The sequence below is a fragment of the Sorex fumeus genome, unplaced genomic scaffold, assembly GCF_029834395.1.
Source record: "Sorex fumeus unplaced genomic scaffold, SorFum_2.1 ptg000041l, whole genome shotgun sequence".
In the NCBI taxonomy this organism is placed as follows: Eukaryota; Metazoa; Chordata; class Mammalia; order Eulipotyphla; family Soricidae; genus Sorex; species Sorex fumeus.
In genome coordinates, this window is record NW_026606098.1 from 7,252,501 (window position 1) to 7,274,151 (window position 21,651).

General features: G+C 61.1%; 3 protein-coding genes across 5 annotated transcripts in view; all 3 read left to right on the top strand.

Annotated features, from left to right (window-relative positions):
- The first annotated feature begins 4,300 nt into the window (after window positions 1-4,300).
- On the top strand, window positions 4,301-5,242 carry LOC130028818 (olfactory receptor 1361-like). The gene has a single exon (XM_056119664.1). It carries the CDS (start codon window positions 4,301-4,303, stop codon window positions 5,240-5,242), a length of 942 nt encoding a protein of 313 aa, XP_055975639.1.
- A 5,532-nt stretch (window positions 5,243-10,774) lies between these two features.
- On the top strand, window positions 10,775-18,495 carry TPM4 (tropomyosin 4). Of its 2 annotated transcripts, XM_056119805.1 has the most exons (9): window positions 10,775-11,125; window positions 12,818-12,951; window positions 13,301-13,418; window positions 13,725-13,795; window positions 14,795-14,870; window positions 14,996-15,058; window positions 15,157-15,226; window positions 15,795-16,003; window positions 17,388-18,495. In XM_056119805.1, the coding sequence occupies exons 1-9, from the start codon at window positions 10,994-10,996 to the stop codon at window positions 17,448-17,450; spliced, it is 936 nt and encodes a 311-aa protein (XP_055975780.1). In that variant the 5' UTR covers window positions 10,775-10,993; the 3' UTR covers window positions 17,451-18,495. The 2 variants fall into 2 exon arrangements, with proteins under 2 accessions (XP_055975780.1, XP_055975781.1); XM_056119806.1 differs by lacking the exon at window positions 15,795-16,003 and having other exon boundaries at window positions 10,801-11,125.
- Window positions 18,496-20,435: 1,940 nt separating this feature from the next.
- The window catches only part of RAB8A (RAB8A, member RAS oncogene family), a 127,102-nt gene continuing 125,886 nt past the window's right edge, over window positions 20,436-21,651 (top strand). Inside the window, exons 1-2 of one of the 2 annotated variants that reach the window (XR_008793237.1) lie at window positions 20,436-20,620; window positions 21,553-21,613. Coding sequence is in view for 1 of the 2 variants with exons in the window: in XM_056119816.1 (XP_055975791.1) it covers window positions 20,497-20,620; window positions 21,553-21,613 (185 nt within the window). In the remaining variant the exon portion in view is untranslated. The remainder of the gene's footprint in view (window positions 20,621-21,552; window positions 21,614-21,651) is intronic. The other variant, XM_056119816.1, reaches the window with a different exon arrangement.

Here is a 21,651-nt window from a genome sequence, read left to right on the forward strand (position 1 = left end):
CTCAAAATACAGCTAAATACATATCATTGATGTTAAAAAAAAAAGATATCCAATAAATAGCCTGGAATAATAAACAAACTAGAAGGGCCGTGAGTGATAGCTAAGCTTGGGACAGGGCAGGGAAACCCAAAGGGTGGGCTGCTCATTGCAACTTTAAAATTCACTTGGGAAAAAGCTTAACTTCTGGGTTGGAGCGATAGTCCAGCAGTAAGGGCACTGACCTTGCACTCAGCTGACCCAGGTTCAATCCCCGACACCCCATCGGGTCCCCTGAGCCCCACCTGGTGTGCCCCTGAGCTCAAAGACAGCAATAAGGCCTGAACCCCAGCAGGTGTGGCCCCCAAACCAAAATATATTAATACAATTTTTTAGAGTTCTTTTTATTTATTCATTTATTGAACCATCGTGAGAACAATTACAAAGCTCTCGTGCTTGAGTCTCGGTCATACAATGATCAAACACCCATCCCTTCACCAGTGCACATTTTTCACCACCAAAAACCCCAGTATAACCCCCTCCCACCCCTACCCCTACTTGTGTGGCAGATAATTTCCACATTACTCTCTCTTTACTTTGATTGCATTCAATATTTCGACACCAGTCCCACCATTATTATTTGGAATTTCCCCCCAACACTCAGACCTGCCAAAAAGGCAGCATTAGACAATTTGCTTTCTATTGCTGGTTATGAATAGCATATGATGTCACATGACCACTCTTGTGGCCACGCAATCTTGGAATTCTAAAATTTTAATAATTAGGTCTAGAGAGATTTCTGCCAAGAGCTGCTCAGTTCTGAGATTTGTTTGTGTGTCGCTGGGATCATGACTGTTACAGAGCTTAATAAGTAGCTGGGGGACCGGGGGGGGGCGGCGGGCGGAGGGCGTTCATGGGAGGCATCTCAGAGTCCCGTTGGGGCTGGGGAAGAGGAGGACCGGCTCCTCCCCTATCCCCCGAGGCCCAGCGTGTGTTGTCACTGCTGGCCCATACCTGGATTTTCCAATGAGCTCTGGAAGATGACGGCTTCTGGGCTTCCCGAGGAACAGGCAGAGGGACAGAACCCGCTCCCATCTGAGGTGGCCCAGCAAAGGTGGCCTAATGCAAAATCTGGAGGCATTTCTGCCAAGAGCTGCTCGGTTCCAAGATTCGTTTGTGTGTCTCTGGGATCATGACAGTTATGAAGCTTAATAAATAGCCAGGGTGGCCGTTCGTGGGCGGCATCTCAGAGTCCCGTTGAGGCAGGGGAGGAGCTTTTTTAGAGTTTTAAAAAGTAACAAGTTAACCCATTTGTAAATATATTTTTGTTATAACATCACATATACACACTCACACACTTACACGTGCACATCCATGCGCACACTCAAGTATACACGCATGTACAGGCACACGTACACACTGGCACTCACCCATGTACATACACACTCACACCATATGCACGCATTCACACAACTGACAGACTCACGTGCATGCACAATCGTGCACACCTCAGCATATACGACCACAGACGCAACAGAGGCACACGCAGATGAATGGCGCCATCTAGTGGCCATGCATGGAAGGATTTCATAAGAATTCATTTCTCTTCCCAAAGCTTCCGAAACCACTGGAGGGCAGGCAAAGTTCCTTTGCACAGTAGCACTTCACACACCACTACTCACACGTGCTCAGAAACAAAAGGTCTGGTGGAGGCAGCAAAGTTTTGGTGGGAATGACCACGTGGCATGAATTCGCACCCACTCTGACCAGTACAGCTGGGATCCATGTAAGGGCTACACCCGTGTCACTCAATGCACAAATAAAATTTTACTCAAAATTGAAATTTAATGCTTTTTATTACCTTTAATTAATGCACTGTGATTCACAAAGTTATTCATAACAGACTTGTTTCACAAATCACAATCAAATCACAAATCATCCTGTTATTCGTCGATTGCCTCGAGCAGGCCCCAGTAACGTCTCCTTCATCCTAGCCCTGAGATTATATTCAAGGCTCTTTAGGAGAGTGAGACCCATCATTGTTACTGGTTTTTGGCATATTGGGTATGCCACGGGGAGTTTGCCAGACTCTGTAGTGTGGGCAGGCTACATTTAGTAAGACTTAAGACTTGTTTCAGGCATACGATATTCCAACCCCAATCCCACCACCAATGTCCCAGGCTCCCTGGCATCCCTCCTGCCCCCTTGGCAGGCAGATAACAAATTTATTTTATATTACTTGCTCCAACAAAACATAAAGAAATGGCTAATGAAACGTTCAGAAAATAAATCAATAGTCAATTTGTGATGATTAATTGCTATTTTATTTTGTTTTTGAGCCACACCCAGCAGTGCTCAGGGGTTACTCCTGGCACTGTGCTCAGGACTCACTCCTAGCAGTGCTGGGGTACCATATGGGATGCCGGGGATCAAACTCGGGCCAGCCATGTGTAAGACAAGCGCCGTCCCCGCTGTGCTGTTGCCCCAGCCCCATTAATTTCTATATGGTTCTTAACCGAGTGGAGGGCACCCATATGTGCCATTAGTGGGCGCCAAACTCAATGCTGCAGGGTGGGAAATGTTAGAGAAAAAAATAACGCCAAATGATAATAAATTTAGGGTTTTAAGAATTTAAATTTAAATAAACGAGCATCAGCAGACATTGCTCCCGGCATGGAGGCCATATGTACAGAGCTGGGCGGGACCAGAAAATGAGGGGTTTCCTGCCGCAGGAGGGCCCTGGTGAGTCCCTGGATGCCAGAGCAAGGGGCAGAGGGACCAGCCTCGACAGAACCAGCTGCCCTCAGCCCCTCCTCAGGGCCAGGCACAGAGGGGCAGAGGTGGAGGGACAATTAGCAGGAGCCCTAACAAGGCACGAGGGACGCAGCCCGAGGAGCATCGAGGACAGGGGTAAATTGGGCTCTGCCGGGTCCTCAGGATGCTCCTGTGGGACCAGGACCGCCACCACGTCCCCCTCAGCCCTGGACGCTCTCCAGAAGAGGTGCCTCCCCCCTGAAGACACTTGCTTACTCAGACACCTGCTCACTCAGACACACACATACCTGTTCAGACACCTGCACACACACACACACCTGCACATACACCTGATCACTCAGACACCTGCACACACACACACCTGCACACACACACCTACACACACACACACCTGATCACTCAGACACCTGCACACACACACACACACCTGCATACACACACCTGATCAGACACCTGCACACACACACACACCTGCACACACACACACACACACACACACACACCTGCTCACTCAGACACCTGCACAGGTGAGTGGGGACAGACAGCCTGGGTCAGGGGAAGGAGTGGCAGGGACGAGCGGCCCCAGCCAGACCTACTGTACTGGCCCAGGGAAGCGACTTTGCCTCTCTGGTCTGTATGATGCAGACAGAGTAAAGCTGGATGCTCTGGTGTGTGTGAGTCCTGTGAGAGAGGCTGGCGTGGCCGGGGTAAAGGACTCTGGAGAAAATAGGGAGGCAGGGAAGTGAGGGGGGCTGCATCCATCTCCAGGCAGAGAGAGGAGAAGCAGGCCGGCGCCCGGGTCCTGTGATGACAAGGGCAGGATCTCCGTCAGGTCTGACCCCAGAGCGGAGAGGATGGACAGAGGAGGGTGAGATGGGCCATGAGTGATGTGTGCCCCCAGGCTGTGCTGGGCCCAAGGACACTAGGCACAGTGACACTTCCTGCCCCCTGAGTTCGGCCACCAATGCACGGGGACGCCCGCCTGTCAAAGGGGACCATCACCCACACGGAACACAGTTCATGCTTCCTCGACTTCAGACCAAAACCTCCCCAGGGAGGACCTCCCAAAGGGCTGCCTGTCCCAGCCTCTGTCTCTCTGTATGTGAGTCTCGCTGTCTCTGTCTGTCTCTGTCTCTATCTCTACCTGTTTGTCTATGTCTGTATGTGAGTCTCTCTGTCTCTCTGTCTGTCTCTCTCCGTCTTTGAGTCTCTGCCTCTTTTTTGCTCTTTTGGGTCACACCGGCAGTGCGCAGGTCTGAATCCTGGCTCAGAACTCAGGGATCACTCCTAGCGGTGCCTGGGGGACCATCTGGGGTGCCGGGATGAGCCCGGGTGGGTGCTGCAGGACCAGCGCCTCAAATCCTGCACTGCGGTTTATGCCCCATCAGGGCGATGACAAACGGCTCCTCCTCCCCGGGGTCTGGGGGCTGGAGGGCAGCAGTGCTTGTCATGGTGCTTGTGGCACAGTGGTTGGAGAGCAGCGGGGAGCGGGGAATGTCTGGGTCCGTGGGTCGGCCACTTGCTTCCATCTCCCAGGTCCCCGTCGCCCATGGAGGCAGGAAACTTCAGCCAGGTCTCAGAGTTCCTCCTCCTGGGCCTCTCCGAGGACCCCCAGGAGCAGCAGCTGCTCTTCATTCTCTTCCTGGTTATGTACCTGGTCACGGGCCTGGGCAACCTGCTCATCGTCCTGGCCATTGTCACTGACGCCCGGCTCCACACCCCCATGTACTTCTTCCTGGCCAACCTGGCCTCCGTGGACATCTGCTTCACCTCCACCACTATCCCCAAGATGCTGGTTAACCACGTCACAGGGCACAGGGGGATCACATACGCTGGCTGCCTCATCCAGATGTTCTTCTTCATCTGGTTCATCTGCATCGACAGCTTCCTGCTGGGCGCCATGGCCTACGACCGCTACGAGGCCATCTGCCGCCCCCTGCACTACGCCACCTCCGTGACCCCTCTGGTCTGTGTCCTGCTGGTGGCGGCGTCCTGGGCCGGGGCCTTGGGGAACGCCCTGGTGCACACAATACTGATGGCCCAGCTGTCCTTCTGCGCCCACAACCGGGTGCCCCACTTCTTCTGTGACGTCAGCCCCCTACTGAGGCTGGTGTGCTCTGACACGTCCCTCATCAACTTCGTCCTGAACACTGTGGGTGCGCTGCCCCTCTTCATCCCCTTCATGGGCATCCTGGTCTCCTACACCAATATCTTCGCGGCCGTGCTGAAGATCCCATCCGCCAAGAGCAAGCAGAAGGCATTCTCCACCTGCGGCTCCCACCTCTCCGTGGTCACCCTGTTCTACGGGACCCTCATCGGGGTGTATTTCAACCCCACGTCCGCCCACACGGCCCAGAAGGACACAGTGGCTGCGGTGATGTACACCGTGGTCACCCCCATGATGAACCCCTTCATCTACAGCCTCCGGAACAAGGACATGAAGGGTGCCCTGGCGGCCCTGGTCAGCAGGAGGCCAGCTTTTCCTTGGTGACCAGAGAACCCAGGTGTCCATGTGTCTGTACACGCCACATGGCGTGTTATGTCTGTCCTGAATGTCTCTGTGTGGTCCTGATCTTGGACACTCCCTTCACGTGGGTTCTGATCCGCTGACCCTTAGTTCGCCCACCCCCACCATCCATCGGGCATCTGTGACATTATTAAGTCCTGTTCAGAGGACTGAGGGTCCCACCAGGAGTCCCCACAGTCCCTGACTTTATAACAGGAACACTGCATACAGCAGTGTCCAGCGGTCACAAGGACATGTCCAGGACCCTCTTTATATAAGATTAGGGTTTAGCTGCTCTCACTAAGAGACACCGAGTTTCAGAAACTCCAGATTTCACAGGGACACTCTCCCAGGCAGGGTGCAGGGCCAGACCCTCCCCTGGCCAGAGCCCTGAGTCTTCTTGCATTGGTATTCGGCTCCTGGAACTTGCCGTGCCACCGTCATCTGTCCCAAGTCTAGTTGCATGCCTTGGCAGAGAGGAACCCGGACTCCCCCTGATTCCCCCAAGAGTTCTGGCCATACCACGAGGCCTCAGTGCCCCATGCCCATGACTCTCTCTTGCCGTCACCCAGAGCACAGCACAAGCCCAAAGCTGGACATCACCACGGTTTTTTCACCGGACGTCGTGAAAATGTGACTGTCACATAGATTCCATTCCTCTTCACCACCCACACCAGCCAGGCTTGGCTCAGGCTGCTGGTCGCTCTGGAGACGATGAAGTCGCCAACTAATGCCATCACATCTGCTGACACTCTCAGTTACCCGCATTCATCTTTGAAACCGGCAGCCACACATTCAAGGGTGACCTGGACCGTGTCGAGTCATTTTCGTGGCCGTGCTCCTCACAGCTCTCCACTGTGGGGGGCGCTCCGTCCCGGAGCAGCCAGAGGAACCAGTGGGAACCTTGAAGTGCGTGTGGTCGCCGGGGCCATGGTGCCCCTCGACACCCTCCCAATGACCCATGACCACCGTATGTTTTCTTCTGAATTCTCCCCGGCAGCAGCTGAGCACTCCCGACTGAGCGTCTGTACCTGCCGCAGCAGAGACGCCCTCCCCCTGTGTGCTGGGGCCAGGCCGGTGTGTGCACACATGCCTGTGAGGGTCACTTTCCGTAGGACCCCGAACCCTACAGCCTGCAGCTGCCATCACTGCTCCCACACGAGGCGTGGAGGATGGATCGCCCTCAGCTGGAGCCCGGGCCCAAATACGGGAGGTGGTTCTGAGCCCCCAAGCTCAAGCAAGCTTTGCGTGTGGGAAGTCAGAAGCCCAACAGCACCAGGCGCCACCCAGGACACAGAGCCAGGAGTGGCTGCAAGCATCCCGGAGTGGGGGCGGGGGGGCCAAAAATAAAAAAGGAAAGAGAAGAGAAACGGTTCTCAGCCTGGCCGCTCTGTGTTCCTTTGATCCTTTGACCCTCATCTCTGAGCTCGCCTGTCTGTAGAACCCTGCAACTGGGGAAGCAGACAGAACCCGGCGGAAGTGGGCAGGGCAGAGACGGGCCTGCCCGAGGGGCACGGGTAGCGTGCCAAGGAAGGTGCCAGAGAGCAGCAGAGCTCGTGAACAGCTGCCACACAGTAAACTGCCCAGAGGAGAAAGTACCAGAGGGATGGCGGCCCCTGGGCAGAGGTCACTGCCCTGCGAGCCCGGGTCACCATTCATCCATCACCCTGCCTGCAGCCAGGGCTGGTGGTCAGGCCAGTTTTTCGGCATTTGTGGGCAAGCAGCCTCCCAGTTCCCTGGCAACTGGCATCACTCCCTCCTCCCACCTCCACCCCACAGCCACCCCCATCCTGGGTGCAAGCAGGACTGGGGGAGTGGTTGGGGACCCCCGGGAGTCAGAGGTCTCCTGGGTTCGAATCCCAGTCCTGCCCCACGAACGTCAGCACCAGGCTTGCCCCCTCTGGGCCCCTCAGCGACTCCAGAAGGGTCCTCAGGCCTCTCTGTCCCTGAGCGGTCCTGCTCCTGAACCCCTCATGACCCCAGGCCAGGCCCTCCTCACACCTGCCCTCCAGTGCTCCTGCATGCAGCTCAGCTGTGCCCAGCACTTCCTCTGTCTCTCCCCTCCCCACCGCGTCCCCCACTGGTTGCTGCCCGGGGTTCACAGGCATGGGGGGGGTGCCTGGCAGTGACAGGGCGGTCGGGGAAAGGGGGGGGTGATTCCCCACACAGGGGAGAAGGCTGGGGCTTCAGGCATGCCACAGAGGGTAGGAGGGACGGGCCAGACAATGGTACAGCTGAGAAGGCGCTCCCTGACACGGACTCAGCCCCTGGCATCCCATATGGTCCCAAGCACCACCAGGAGTGGCCAGGAGGTCGGAGACATAGGGATGGACAGACAGATCAGCAGACAGAATCAGAGCATCGCCGGGTGCGGTCCCAGAACAGAAAAATAAATAAACAAAACAAGAAGCCAGAAGGGAAAGGCAAGTGGACAAGCCCTGTGTGTGCTGACCATGCAGGTCCTCGCAGTATCTGCGAATACTCAGACAGGCGAACAGTGAACCCACAGGGCCAGATAGAGGGTTCAGAGCACATGTATAAATCCAGAAGGGCTTCCTGGAGGAGGGGCTGTTAAATCTGGGTTTTGAAGGATGAACAGGAGCTTCCTGGAAACAGGAGTCTCAGTGGCACTGAGAGTCTCCCACCAGGAGGAGACAGCCTGGCCCAGCGAGCCGGAGAGCCAGGACTGGGGTGGGGCTGTGGAGTCCACCCTTTGTGCTCCAGACAGTCGGGGACACTGAGGTCGCAGGTGTCTGAGGCTGCCCTAGATGCACACCACATGCCAGGCAGGGACAGAGGGAGCAGGTGGGGCCTTTCTTACCGAGGCCCAACTAAGGCTGGAGCCCAGCCCACCTCCTCCCTCCACGCCTGCTGGCCCTGCCTGCTTGACCTCCATCCTGCAAACCCACCACACCCGCCATGAAGGCCATCAAGAAGATGCAGACGCTGACACTTGGACAAGGGAACACCCTGGATCAAGCTGAGCAGAGCAGGTCGAGAGAGACAGACAAGCAGGTGAAGCTGGGCGGCACCAGGACGGCCCACACCCTCTCTGGTCGGCCCCAGGAAGGGACCAGGCTCAGGGAGGGAGAGGCTGGGAATCTCCCGGGAGGACAAGGGGCTTGGAGAGAGGGCCAGGGCCAGCGCGAGCAGAGAGGGACAGAGACACAATAGGACAGACAGAAGCTGGCAGACAGGTGGCGCTGAGTGTGGGGGCGGGGGTATGAGGGACACTGGGTGAGGCGCCCTGTACCGTATCAGTGTGAGTTTAGGTGTCATCAAGGGACTGTGTGTGGGTGACAGGGAGCGAGGACGGGTATCAGGTCATGGGGTGACACAACTGATGGGGACTCTGGGGTCCCATCCTCCTCCCCTGGAGTCTCATTCTGCTCCCCTGAGTTCCTGTCCTGCTCCCCCGAGGTCCCGTCCTGGTCCCTGGGGTCCCCTGTCCTGCTCCCTGGGGTCCCCTGTCCTGTTCCCTGGAATCCTGTCCTGCTCCCTGTGGTCCTCGTCCTGCTCCCTGGGGTCCCGTCCTTCTCCCTGGGGTCCCCTGTCCTGCTCCCCTGAGGTCCCTCATCCTGTTCCCTTGGGGTCCCCTGTCCTGTTCCCCTGGGGTCCTGTCCTGCTCCCTGGGGTCCTCGTCCTGCTCCCCTGGAATCCCATCCTGCTCCCCTGGGGTCCTTCATGTACCTGATTCCTGGGGAGTCTCTGCAGTCCAGGCTGAGCCCCAGAGGTTGAGGCCAGAACTTTGGGGACCAGCCTCAGGAGCCCAAGGAGTCAGGCATGGGGGGGGGCCACTGACCCCCCCAAAGCAGAACCTGGTACCAGGGTCTTTATGGTGGGAGTTCCTGGTGGGAAGACGTGGAGGGTCCTGGCACCCTGGGGTGGGGTCCATCCACACCCCCAGGAGCGTGAGTGCCCAAGGAGCCCCCAGGGATGCCCGGACAGTGGCCCCCAGGCCCTGCCAGTCCCAGTGCCCACCCTGCAGTAGGTGAGGGTGCAATCAGCTGACTCAGTGCCTGTGGCTACTGCCCCTCCCCGGGCCTCCGCCCTGGGTCAGGGGTCAGCTGGCAGCTGTGGGGTCATTTCCTGCTCTGCTCGACTTCCCCTCCCTGCCCCAGCGGTGACATACCCCAGCAGCCAGACAGCCCCTCCTCACCGGTCCTCACCCACCGTCCTTCCCGTGCCCAGGCCCAGCATGCGTGCACACGGCACATACACACACATGCACACCACTCCACACACACATACAAGGGTTCACAAATGCAGACCGAGCACACTGCTTCATGCACAGACACGCAGACTCACAAATGCATGCACACAGCTACACACACGCATGGCAGATACACACGTGCCGTCACACACACCTGACAGTCCCGCCACCCTGGGGTTCTCCCTCTCGCTGAGGTGTGAGTGGTTGATGTAGAGGCCCCAGTGGCCAGGTCAGGTGCTGTCTTTGGAGGAGGTTGGCTTGTGACCAGGGTCCTGGGGGCCTCCATGCTCTCAACTGGGACACAGGCACAGGGCAGTCCCAGCAGTGGGAGTCAGAAAGCGCCGAGCCCGGCCTGTCCCGCGGGAAATGCTGGGCCCTACTGTCTGTTGTTCCTCCACACACCACCCAGGGCTGCGTCCACCCATAGCCCGGAGGGCAGGGAACTGAGGGGCAGAGCAGGAAAAGGCTGTCCGGCTGCTCTCCACATTCTCTCCCTCCAGGGAGCCAGACTGACCTCAAGATGAGATGGTCAGGACTGGACAGGGCAGGCCAGTGACTCAGCCAAGCGCCTGCAGTGCTCGCACCCTGGCTCAGGCTCCCAATACCACATGAACCCCACAACCACCAGGTGAGGCCCCACAAGGTTTGGGGGAGTCTCTCCCAGACGCCCAACGATGTCCTTACTTATTTTGTTCTGGGGCCACACCCGGCACTGCTCAGGGGTCACTCCAGGCTGGCTAAGGGGACCCTGTGGGTGCTGGAAATGGAACCAGGGTCGGCCACAGGGAAGACAAGAGCCCTCCCCGCTGTGCTGGGTGTCTGGGCTCCGAAGGATGCTTTTAAAACCCTAAGTGGAACAAAACTGAGTGAGGCTGGAGCGGTGTGGTGTGCATGCGTGCGTGCGTGCGTGCGTGTGTGTGTGTGTGTGCGTGTGAATTCCCAGGGAATTGAGGGACCTTCCCCAAAAAGTTCAAGAAAGAGGAGGGGGCGTGGAGGTGCTGGCAGCACACGGAGGACGCGACTCGGGTGCAGGAGGTGCCCCCGAGCTGATGTGTCCATCGGTCCCCAAGTGGAGGAGGCACTATCACACCTGTGGCAGGAGCATAAGGGGACAGACGATGGGCTGGACACGCGGTCGGTGAGCCTCAGGCCGCGCGGGAGAAGCTGGAGCCGGCGCAGAAGCCAGCCGCGGGCGTCCGTGCGCGGGCCGAAGGGGGCCAGTGCGGGCGCACGGGCGGCGCCGGGGAAGAGGAGGAGCCGAAGGAGACTTTCTCCAAATAAGTCCCGAAAGGGGCCCCTTCCCGCAGCTGCGGCCAGCGGTGCCGACGTCAGGCCCTGCCCCCGCGGTGCTGACGTCGGCTGCCCGCCGGGGTGACCTCATCGCCCCGACGGCGGCCCGGCCGAGGGGCGGGGAGAGGCGGGGGCGGCCCCGGCGCTGGCAAAGGCTCGGGGGCCGGGGCGCGGCCGTGCAGCTCTCGCCGGAGCCGAGCCGAGCCGAGCCGCCCGCAGCCGCCCCCCGCGCCATGGCCGGCCTCAACTCGCTGGAGGCGGTGAAACGCAAGATCCAGGCCCTGCAGCAGCAGGCGGACGAGGCGGAGGACCGCGCGCAGGGCCTGCAGCGAGAGCTGGACGGCGAGCGCGAGCGGCGCGAGAAAGTGAGCCCGGCCGCGCCGAGCCGCTGCGGGGTGGAGGGGGCGCCCGTGGGGGCGGGCGGGGCGCAGGCCCGGGGAGGGGAGCGGGGCGCGGGGAGCCTGGGGAGGGACGCGAGACGCGGAGAGGGGAGCGGGGCGCACCATCCCGGGAACGGACGCGGGGCGCACTATCCCGGGGAGGGGCGTGGGGAGGGGAGCGGGGCGCACCATCCCGGGGAGGGGCGCGGGGAGGGGAGCGGGGCGCACCATCCCTGGGAGGGGTGCGGGGAGGGGAGCGGGGCGCACCATCCCGGGGAGGGGCGCGGGGAGCCCGGGGAGTTGCGCGGGGAGTCCGGGGCCGGCCCGGGGAGGGCAGCGGCCGCGGAAAAGTCGTTCCCATTGTCTGGCCGGGCCTTGCGCGCTCGCTCGCTCACTCGCTCGCTAGGGCCGGGCGCGGGCAGCTGTTCCCCGGGCGCGGCGCGGCGACGTGTCGGCTCTGGCCCGGGCTGGGGGCGGACGCTCGCCCGCGCCTCCCCTGCCCCTCCCCCAACGCGGCCCTGCGCCCCCGCCGCGACCCCCACCCCCACCCCCGCAGGGCGGTGCGTGTGGGCTCCGTCCCCCGGCAGGACTGGCCGGCGCGAGGCGGTCGTGCTTCGCAATTCCGGGGAGGGTCGCAGCGGTGCCCCCACCCGCCTCCCGCCAGGCGCCGGCCGGGGCGGCGGACAGTGGCGGCCGAGGCAGCTCCCGGCGTGCGAGTCCGGGGCGGGCGGCTGTGGTCTCAGCCCACACGGTCCCGGCGCTAGGCCGCGCGGGCCCGCAGCTGGTTCCGTTTAGGCGCGGGGCGCGTCCCGGGCGCCGGCGCTTTGCCTTATAAGGGCGCGCGCGCGGCAGGAAGGGGCGCGGTGACCGCCGCATTCCTGCCGACCAGCGCCCTTTCTCTGTCTGTCTGAACAGCGTCCAGGAATTTGGCATTTCCCAATGACCTTAGGATCGATGCCTCCAGTGGGGTTTCTTCCGGCGCAGATTACACAATCCCACCCAAAAAATAAAACACGTTGGGGTGGGGGTCTGGGTGGGGGTGACTCCCACCCCAGGGGCTGAAGGAGTTTCCATGGGGGGGAGAGGGCTTGGGTCGCGCCCAGCAGTGCAAGTACGCTGGGCGCTGCCCGCGAGGCCGGCTGGGGGCTTGGGACAATGAAGGAGTGGGGGGTGGGGGGGTGGATTCCCCAAACCTCCAGGAGGGCCCCCGGCAGTCCCTATTAACAAACCCGGTCCTGAGAAAGGGGTCCTCGCTGCTGGCTTCTCCGACCCCCCAATCTGTCCTCCCCGTTTTTGCTGCCTCTCCGTCTGGGTGGTGAGAGTCCTGGTCGACGGCCTGGGACAAGCCCCTCCTCTGCCACGCACATCCTGCGTGCCTTGGTTTCCCCACCTGTGGAATGAGTGGGGCGCTGGCCCTTCCGGAAGTGGCCAGTCCCTGGCCACCTGCCGGCCCTCTCTATTCAGACGAAGTGTCCCCTTTCTTGCTTTCTTGCTCTGGCTTCGCGGTCCAGGTGACCAGGAAGTGGGGGGGGGGGCAGCACAGATGCCCCTGGCTGCTCCTCGCTGCCCCCAGCATCCTGAGGTCCAGGGTTCAGCTCCCGGATGATGTGGAGAAGGGAGATGACTCGGAAAGTCACTTTCCTCAGATAAGGCCCCTAAGCTCTCTGCTCTCCACAGGCCGAAGGGGATGTGGCCGCCCTCAACCGGCGCATCCAGCTGGTGGAGGAGGAGCTGGACCGGGCGCAGGAGCGACTGGCCACGGCGCTGCAGAAGCTGGAGGAGGCAGAAAAGGCTGCAGATGAGAGCGAGAGGTAAGCCCACTGGCAAGGAAGATGCTGGGCAGCCGCCCCCAGGGCGGGGTTGGTGGGTGTGACTGTGGGTGGGGCTGGTGGGCTTCTTCCACCTCCAGCAGCTGGGAGGGGGGGCTTGTGCGGGTTCACTCCGCGGCATCCCATGGCACCCCATCCTCTGGCCCCGGGCACCGCCAGGAGTATCCCCTGAGCATCGCCTGTCGAGACCCAAAAAAGAAGGGAAAAATTGAGCCATGCCGACTTTTTGTGAAGTTTTAGGCTCTGGTAGATGCTGGATTGTGCGCAGTGCAGGGAACTGGAGGAGGGTGGCCAGGGCGGCAGCAGGGCCTCACGGAGCACCTCTTTGCAGAGGGATGAAGGTCATTGAGAACCGGGCCATGAAGGACGAGGAGAAGATGGAGATTCAGGAGCTGCAGCTCAAAGAGGCCAAGCATATCGCCGAGGAGGCTGACCGCAAGTACGAGGAGGTGAGTGGCCACGGCTGGGCATGGTGGGAAGGCAGAGGGTTCAGAGGGGCCTGGAGGTGGGGGGCAGCCTGGGTTGGCCTGCTGGCATTCAGCAGCTAATGCCCAGCCCCCTTGGGGACACCTGCCCTGGTGCCCTTTGGTCCACTGCTGAGCACCGAAGCACAGCCTGGCTCTGCTCGGGGCTCGTTAGCCGGCAAAGCTTGGTTCCTCTCCCCGTGCTCGGGCCCAATGGGCCAGGCAGCGGGAGGACTCCCTGGCGGGCACGGCCAGGGTGCTCAGGTCAGTGCACGCTGCTGCTCTCTGCAGGTCGCTCGTAAGCTGGTGGTGCTAGAGGGCGAGCTGGAGCGCGCCGAGGAGCGGGCCGAGGTGTCTGAGCTGTGAGTGGCAGGGATGCAGGGGCAGGGTGTGAGGGCTGGTATCAGCAGGCGTCGGGAGCAGGCCAGGCCCCTCCCGCCCGCCAAAAGTGCAGCGTTGGGGCTGGAGTGATAGCAAAGCGGGTAGGGAGTTTGCCTTGCACACGGACAACCCGGGTTCAATTCCCAGCATCCCACATGGTCCCCTGAGCACTGCCAGGGGTGATTCCTGAGTGCAGAGCCAGGAGTAACCCCTGAGCATCACTGGGTGTGACCCAAAAATTAAAAAAAAAAAAAGCGCAGAGTTGCCTGTGCCGAAAGATGAGCTCGTTCGAGGGGCAACAGCGCGGCGGGAGGGCTCGATCCTCAGCATCCCGTAGGGTCCCCTGAGCACAGAGCCTGGAGCACCCCCTGAGCACTGCCCAGTTCGGTCCACAAACAAACCAAGACCGTGGTCCAAGAGACCATCAGTCTCAGGGGGCAGAGCCACAGCCCCAGGCGCGGGCTTTGCAGTGGGATCCCTGGGTTCTCTGCCCTGGGAGTGGCCCTACCTCATCCCCACACAAAGCGGGGGAGAGGACTCACGTACCCCCCGCCAGACAGACCCTGGGTGATGTGCAGCTGACATCACTTCTGGCGGGGGGAGCAAGGCCTGTGAGAGCCGCGCTGGCCCCTGTGCAATGTCTCACGCACCTTCCAGGCTGCATAAAGGCCAAGCCGGCTGGACTCTGTAAGCTTACCCCTCCTCCCCGCCAAACAAAAAGAGAGAAAAGCAAACAGAACTCTAGTCCCCCGGGCTTCAGGAGGAATCCAGCTCCGCCGGCTTCCTGCAGCCCGCCAGGCTGCCCCTAGGTCCCCGGAAAACCCTTAGCAGCGTTCCTTCCCACATTCCACATTCCTTCCGTCCCTGGCTTGGTGTCCCCCCCCCCCACCCCACCCCTCCCCGCAGTGATCAGCCTTCAGGGGGGTTGCCTGCTGCTGATAGGGAGGGTAGCAGAAACTCAGGTCTCTGTCTTCGTGCAGCAAATGTGGGGACCTGGAAGAGGAGCTGAAGAACATCACCAACAACCTGAAGTCGCTGGAGGCGGCCTCGGAGAAGGTGGGCACGGGTGGGCGGCCGACCTCCTGCCTCCCTTGTCTCGCTCGGAGTCTGCCCCCCCTTTAGTGAGCATCTTCTGCTGCGCCCTCCACCCCGAGCCTCACCCCCTTTCTGCTTTCCGGCAGTACTCTGAAAAAGAAGATAAATACGAAGAAGAGATCAAACTTCTGTCGGACAAACTGAAAGAGGTGAGCGCCCGGGCCTGCCTCCCCTCGTGGGGCCGATGTACCACTCCTGCGGGGACGCGGCCCACCACACCTTCCCCCCCACAACCCCCTCCATGCAGGCTGAGACCCGGGCCGAGTTCGCGGAGAGGACGGTGGCAAAACTGGAGAAGACCATCGACGACCTGGAAGGTAGGAGGGTGTGGGCCGGCCTGAACTGCACCTCGGGGCTGGGGGGTGTCTGAGGGCACCTGCAGGAACAGGGCAGAGGAGGGGGGCACTGGCTACAGCAGCCCCCAGAGAGCAGGCGCCCCTGGCCGGGGACCCTTGGGGTCAGGACAGCTGAGGTGGGGCGGCCAGGAAGGCACTTCCCTTGCACGTGGCCAGTTAGGGCTTGACCCCGAGCCCTGTCAGAAGTGAGCCCTGAGCACCTGGGTGGCCCAAAAAAGGAAGACGCACGGTCCTCACCTCCCCCTGTCCAGCCACTCTGTGTCCCCAGAGTCTCAGGAGCGCCGGGCCAGGGCGCCCTGCCCAGGCCATCTACCTGCTGCTCCCCTAGATGCTCCTGGCTGGTGCCACAGGGTTCCACAAGGGGCAGCACCCGGCGGTCAGGCCTCAGACTGTCCCTTCCTCTGCTCCCTGCGGCTCCCTGTCCTCCTATGTCCTCATGCCCTCTCCCTCTCTCCCTCTCTCCCTCTCTCCCTCTCGGGCTCCCGCTGCGCTGTCTTCTGTCCTGCGTCTCCTCTTCACGCTCTCCCAGACAAGCTGTTCGCTTCGAAGCTCAAGACTCAGGCCCGGGGTGCGGCACTGGAGCCCGCTCCGCCCTCTGACGCCTCCCTCTGCCGTGGCCCCAGGGCCCAGTTTCCCTGTTCTCCACTGGCCACCAGGAGCAGGACCTCTCAGGGCCTTGTCGGGGCTTCGGGACAGGACGCTGGGACAGCTCCACTGACTGGGGCACAGGCCTTGCAGGCGGGAGGCTGGTCTGGGTCCCACCCCGGGCACCACAGGGTCCCCGAGGCAGGAGTGACCCCTGAGCACTGCTGGGGTGAACTAAAATCCTCGGAAATCCTGTCCCCATGCTGAGGCGTCACAGTTGGGTGCCAGCCGGCCACAGTGGCCTTAGGTCACGTGCTGCCTGAGCTGCCCTGGGTAGAAATGGCTTCACAACTGTGGGGAGCGGTGGGTGGGGGCCGGGAAAGGCGAGTCCAGTCCCTGCTCCCTGCTCCTGCTGTTGCCTGCACATGGTGCAGACCCTGAGCCTCACATGTGGCCAGGCACCTGGGGTCAGTCTCGCCTCATCTGTCTCCCAGATTTAGCACTTGGCCCTTGACTGAAACTTCGTTTCTGCCATCATTAGAATGCAGAGTTGGGGGGGCCGGAGCAATAGCATAGTGGAGAGGGCATCTGCCTTGCACGCAGCCGACCTGGGTTCGATCCCCAGCGTCCCACATGGTCCTCCGAGCACCGCCAGGAGTAATTCCTGAGTGTAGAACCAGCAATAACCTCTGAGTATCGCCAAGTGTGACCAAAAAAAGTTTTTTAAAAAAGAAAATAGGGGACTGGAGCAATAGCACAGCAGGTAGGCGTTTTCCTTACACATGGCTGACCCGGGTTCGATTCCCAGCATCCCAATATGGTCCCCCGAGCACCGCCAAGAGTAATTCCTGAGTGCATGAGCCAGTAGTTTCCCCTGTGCATCGCTGGGTGTGACCCAAAAAGCAAAAAAATTAAAAATATTAAAAAAATTTTTTAATTAAAAAATGCAGAGCTGGGGGCTGGAGTGATAACAGCGGGTAGGGCGTTTGCCTCGCACGCGGCTGACCCGGGTTCAATTTCCAGCATCCCATATGGTCCCCTGAGCACCGCCAGGGGTGATTCCTGAGTGCATGAGCCAGGAGTAACCCCTGTGCACCAGGGGTAATTCCTGAGTGCAGAGCCAGGAGTAACCCCTGTGCATCGCCGGGTGTGACCCAAAAAGCCAAAAAAAAAAAAAAATGCAGAGCTGGGGCCTGGGAGGTGGTGAGGCTGATCGGAGCCTGGGCTGGGCCTGGGGCCTGCGTGTGTGTGACCAAAGGAAAGAAAACGGGGGCTGGAGCAATAGCACAGCGGGTAGGGCGTTTGCCTTGCACGCGGCCAACCTGGGTTCGATTTCCAGCAACCCATATGGTCCCCTGAGCACTGCCAGGGGTGATTCCTGAGTGCAGAGCCAGGAGTAACCCCTGTGCATTGCTGGGTATGACCCAAAAAGCAAAAAGAAAAAGAAAACGTCTGCAAAGACCCTGCCAGAAATGTTCCTTTTCCTTTAACCAAGACGCCTATTAATTCATCCCCCTCCCTTTTCGATCCTCACCAGAAAAACTGGCCCAGGCCAAAGAAGAGAACGTGGGCTTACACCAGACACTGGACCAGACGCTAAACGAACTTAACTGTATCTAGCGTGGCCGCTCCCTGGCGCGCCCCGGCTCTGCGGATTGCTGGGCCAGTCGTGAATAGTGACCAAATATTTTGTATCAGAGAAAGCTTCGAGCACCAGCCCCTTCGCCTGCCTTCCTTCCTCCCTTCCTTCTCTCTGCTTGGCAGGGTCCCTCCACGCTCATTCTTCAGCCGCAGTCCGGGACAGGTGGGCTCCGGGGCGGGTAGGCTGGGCAGCGGGGTGAGCGGACAGCCCCCCGCTCCCCCCTCCCAGCCGCCACGGGCGCCTGGTTGGCTGCAAGGCCCGTGCACACACGCTTCCTGCAACGCAGGGGGGGGACCGTCCCATTCAAACAAGCAGGGGCTTTTCCACCCAGAGCTCAGGCGGATGGCCACACTACGGCCAGTTAACCTGATCATCCCAGCTCTTTCTGCCTACCACCCATGGAACAGCCTCTCCGTAGGGGCGGGGGGTTCTCCAGACCCCTGCAGCCCCCGGCCCCCCAGAGCTGTTCCTCCACCTGCACTGGAACAGCTGCGGTAGGCGGGAGGGGAGGTGGCTACCATGTCCTAGCAGCGCTGAACACTGGTCAAGCCCCTGCCCGGCAGCAGCCCTCTGTCCTTCAGAGCAGCCAGCCGATCTCCCTTCCCTGGATAGTCTTCAGGACCCAGTGGGTGAAAGGCCGAGAAACTCCTGATTAAACTGGATCTGGGGCCCTCTGAGCCAAGGCTGCGCCTCTGGGCTCTGTCTCATTTCTGCTTTTCCCAGTGAACATCTCAGAGCTGAAACATTCCATGCATCCCCCCGGCGCAGCATGGGGACCAGCCGATGTTTACAGTCCCTCCCCTTCCCGGCCCGAGAGCGCCCTGCTGCCGGCCTCCCGGCCACTGCTCCCACTGTCCTATTTATTGAGCGCCACACTACCTGACACACACTAGCCAAGGTGCAATGATGAATGAAGTCCACTCCCCTAGATTCTCGCAACTGTGTCCTATGTAACAGTTTCACTTTTTCTACATTTTGGTCAAATAAATTTTTACATAAAGGAGGCTTGTGTGAGTCTTGAGGGGTGGGGAGGGTGACGGGAACAGACCCCAAGAACAAGAACAAGGGCCGGGTGGAGGGTATACCATTGTCGTTCTGTGTGTTGGGGGGGCTACGGCCATGGTTCTTACAGCTTACTCCTGGCAATGCTTGGAGGACCATGTGTGGTGCTGGGGTCCGCCGAACCTGGGTTGGCCTTGTGCAAGGCAAGTGTTCCTACCTCCTATGCCTCTGGCAACAATCATTCCTGCAGGTGAATGGCACCCCAAAGCTTCTAGCCTTTGCCGCCGCCAATGCCTCCAATACTAGCAAGCAGAAGAAACAGCCGGTAAAGGTGAGTCTGGATCAGCGTGTGGACTAAGCTTAGGAAAGTGAGGGAGAAAGCAGAAAGGCAGGGATCCCACGGAGAAAGATGCCATCCAGAGGACAGAAACTTCAAACTTAAGAGACTCATGCACGGAACTGAAGTCTCCACCACACTTGGTTTCACTACCTGAATGTTTGCCCCAGACCCCAGCTGGGAGAGGGGGGACAAGGAACCACAGAGAAGCGAAAGTCTTCCCCACCCCCAGCCCAGCCTTCAGCAGGTGTGCTCAGGGCTGACTGCTGACTCCTGGTTCTGCACTCAGGGATTATTCCTGGGGGTGCTCAAGGGACCGTATGGGATGCTGGGGATCGAACCCCGGCTGGCAGAGTGCAAGACAAGTGCCCTCCCTGCTGTACCCCCAAAGTCAGTATCTTTTTTTTTTTTTTTGCTTTTTGGGTCACACCCGACGATGCACAAGGGTTACTCCTGGCTCTGCACTCAGGAGTTACTCCTGGCGGTGCTCAGGGGACCATATGGGATGCTGGGAATCGAACCCGGGTTGGCCGCGTGCAAGGCAAACACCCTACCCGCTGTGCTATCTCTCCAGCCCCAAAGTCAGTATCTTTTTAAACACTGATGTAGCCCCGAGATGGTGCCAAAGGTGGGCATGGGCTGGGCATGTGAGAGGCCCCAGTTCGAATCCCAATGCCACATGGTCCCCAAGCACGTTTGGGAGTGATTCCTGAGCACAGAACCAGGAATAAATCGTGCACACATCTGGATGTGGCCCATAGCTTTCCTTGGGCCCAGGAGACATTCCAGTGGGTCAGGCTGCAAGCAAGACTCTCACCGAAGAGCAGGAGCCGTGACCATGACAAGGGGCACTGGGCCACGGGGGTGTGGCAGCAAAGTGCCTAGAACCGGGAGGCGTCGGGGCGAAGCAGCCGTGCACCGGAGACCAGGACGCCCGAGCGGACCTAGAGGGGCACTGCGGGCTGCAGGAGGGCACCAGGCGGCGGACGAGGCTGGGGGCCGCGAAGCAGTGGGGAAGACTGGTTAGTGGGTTCAGGGTTTGGGGGCGCTTGTGCGTTCCTGGTGAGCCGGTTCGGGTCTCGTGCGAGGCCGGTAGGGGGTCGCGGGGACAGAGTTCCCAGTCACCCCAAGTCGGGGCGGGGGACTGGGCGGCGCGGGAGCCCAGAACCCGCCCCCCGCGGACGGGCCACGGCCACGACCGGCAGCAGAGGAGCCCGCGGCCTCGCGCCGCGCCCCCTGCCGACGCCCCGCGGGATTGCACAGGGCGCGCCCGCGCCCGCCGACGAGGCCCCGCCCTGAGCTTCCAGCGCGCGAAGCCGTTGGCGACGCTCCAGGCCCGTCCCCCTCCTGGGGCGGGGCCTTCGGGGGCGGGGCGGGGCGGGGATAGGGCTGCTACGCCACGCCCCTCCTGGTTTGAAGCCCCCGAGACCCTTCGCCGTCAACCAATCGTAGCCCGCCGGTCCCGAGCGCCTGCCAATGAGAGGCGCAGCCGGGCCGCTTCCGGCTCTGCGCGCGGCGCGTCCCCGGCCCAGGGCTCCCCGCGGCGGGCGGGACGCGGGGGCGACGGGCCGGCAGCCAATGAGGGGCGGGCTCGGGGTTGATGGACGTGGCCGCCGGCCAGTGGCGAGGCGCCGGCCACACTTCCCGTCGGGGAGAGAGTGTAATATGGCGAAGACCTACGATTACCTGTTCAAGCTGCTGCTGATCGGGGACTCGGGTGTGGGGAAGACCTGTGTCCTGTTCCGCTTCTCGGAGGACGCCTTCAACTCCACGTTCATCTCCACCATAGGTACCGGCGACGGGGCCGGGCCCACCCGGGGCGGGGTCCAGGAGGCGGCCGGGGGCAGCGCAGGAGGGCGGCCGCGGCTCACGCCCATTTTCCAGGTGGGAAAGCTGAGGCTCCGCGGTGCGCGAGCCGGGGCCCGGGGCGTCCTGGCGCCGCCGCCGTCCCCGTCGGGCCCCTCGTGGCTGCTCTTTGGGGCGCGGAGGCCGGGCCCAGCCTTGGGGAGAGATGCGGGCGCGCGGCCCAGGGCTGCCGGCACCACCCTGGCCTGTGCGGGGGACTCCCTGCCGTCAGCCCCCGGGACCGCTGCTCAGCCGGGCCAGGGCCACCCTCTGTCGCCCCTCCCTGACTCCCTCTGGTGAAGCCCCGCGAGCGGACCGCGCTGCCTGTCCCGCAGGACAGGGCTGTCCCGGGCCCCTGGAAAGCTTAGAGCCGGGCGGTGCTCCCCGGGACATTGACTGTGACCCTGTCACCTGCCCAGTTCCGTGACGCCCTGCGCCCTGCACACTCCGGGCCACCCGGAAACGGGCAGCTCCAGCTCTGCAACCTTGCAGTCCCGCGCCTGGGTGGGCAGCTGAGATGGGTGGGCTCCTCGCGCCCCCCGCCCAGCGCCCGCTGCGTCCGTCCGTCCTGAGGACGGTGGCGGGATGCAGGGACTCCAGCGCCCCACTCGGAGCCTGATGCAGCCGGCCTGGACCTTCGGGTTCTGGGGCTCCTAAGTAAGGTCTGTGGCTTCCGGGATGGGACGTCCACAACCAGCAGCAGTGCTGGATGCCCCTGACCGTACCCAGTCTGGCTGCTGTCACAGAAGACTGAAGGGTCTTGGCTCTGGGCATCGATATACTGAGGCAACTGTGTTGACCCACCCTGCTCTCCTCTACCCTGCACGCCATGCCACCACTCACTCTTGGACTCACTGATATGCTCCCTCCCCTTAGGAATCGACTTTAAAATCCGCACCATAGAGCTCGATGGTAAGAGGATCAAACTGCAGATATGGTGAGTCCTCTGCCTCACCCCGTCGCGCCCCTGTACAC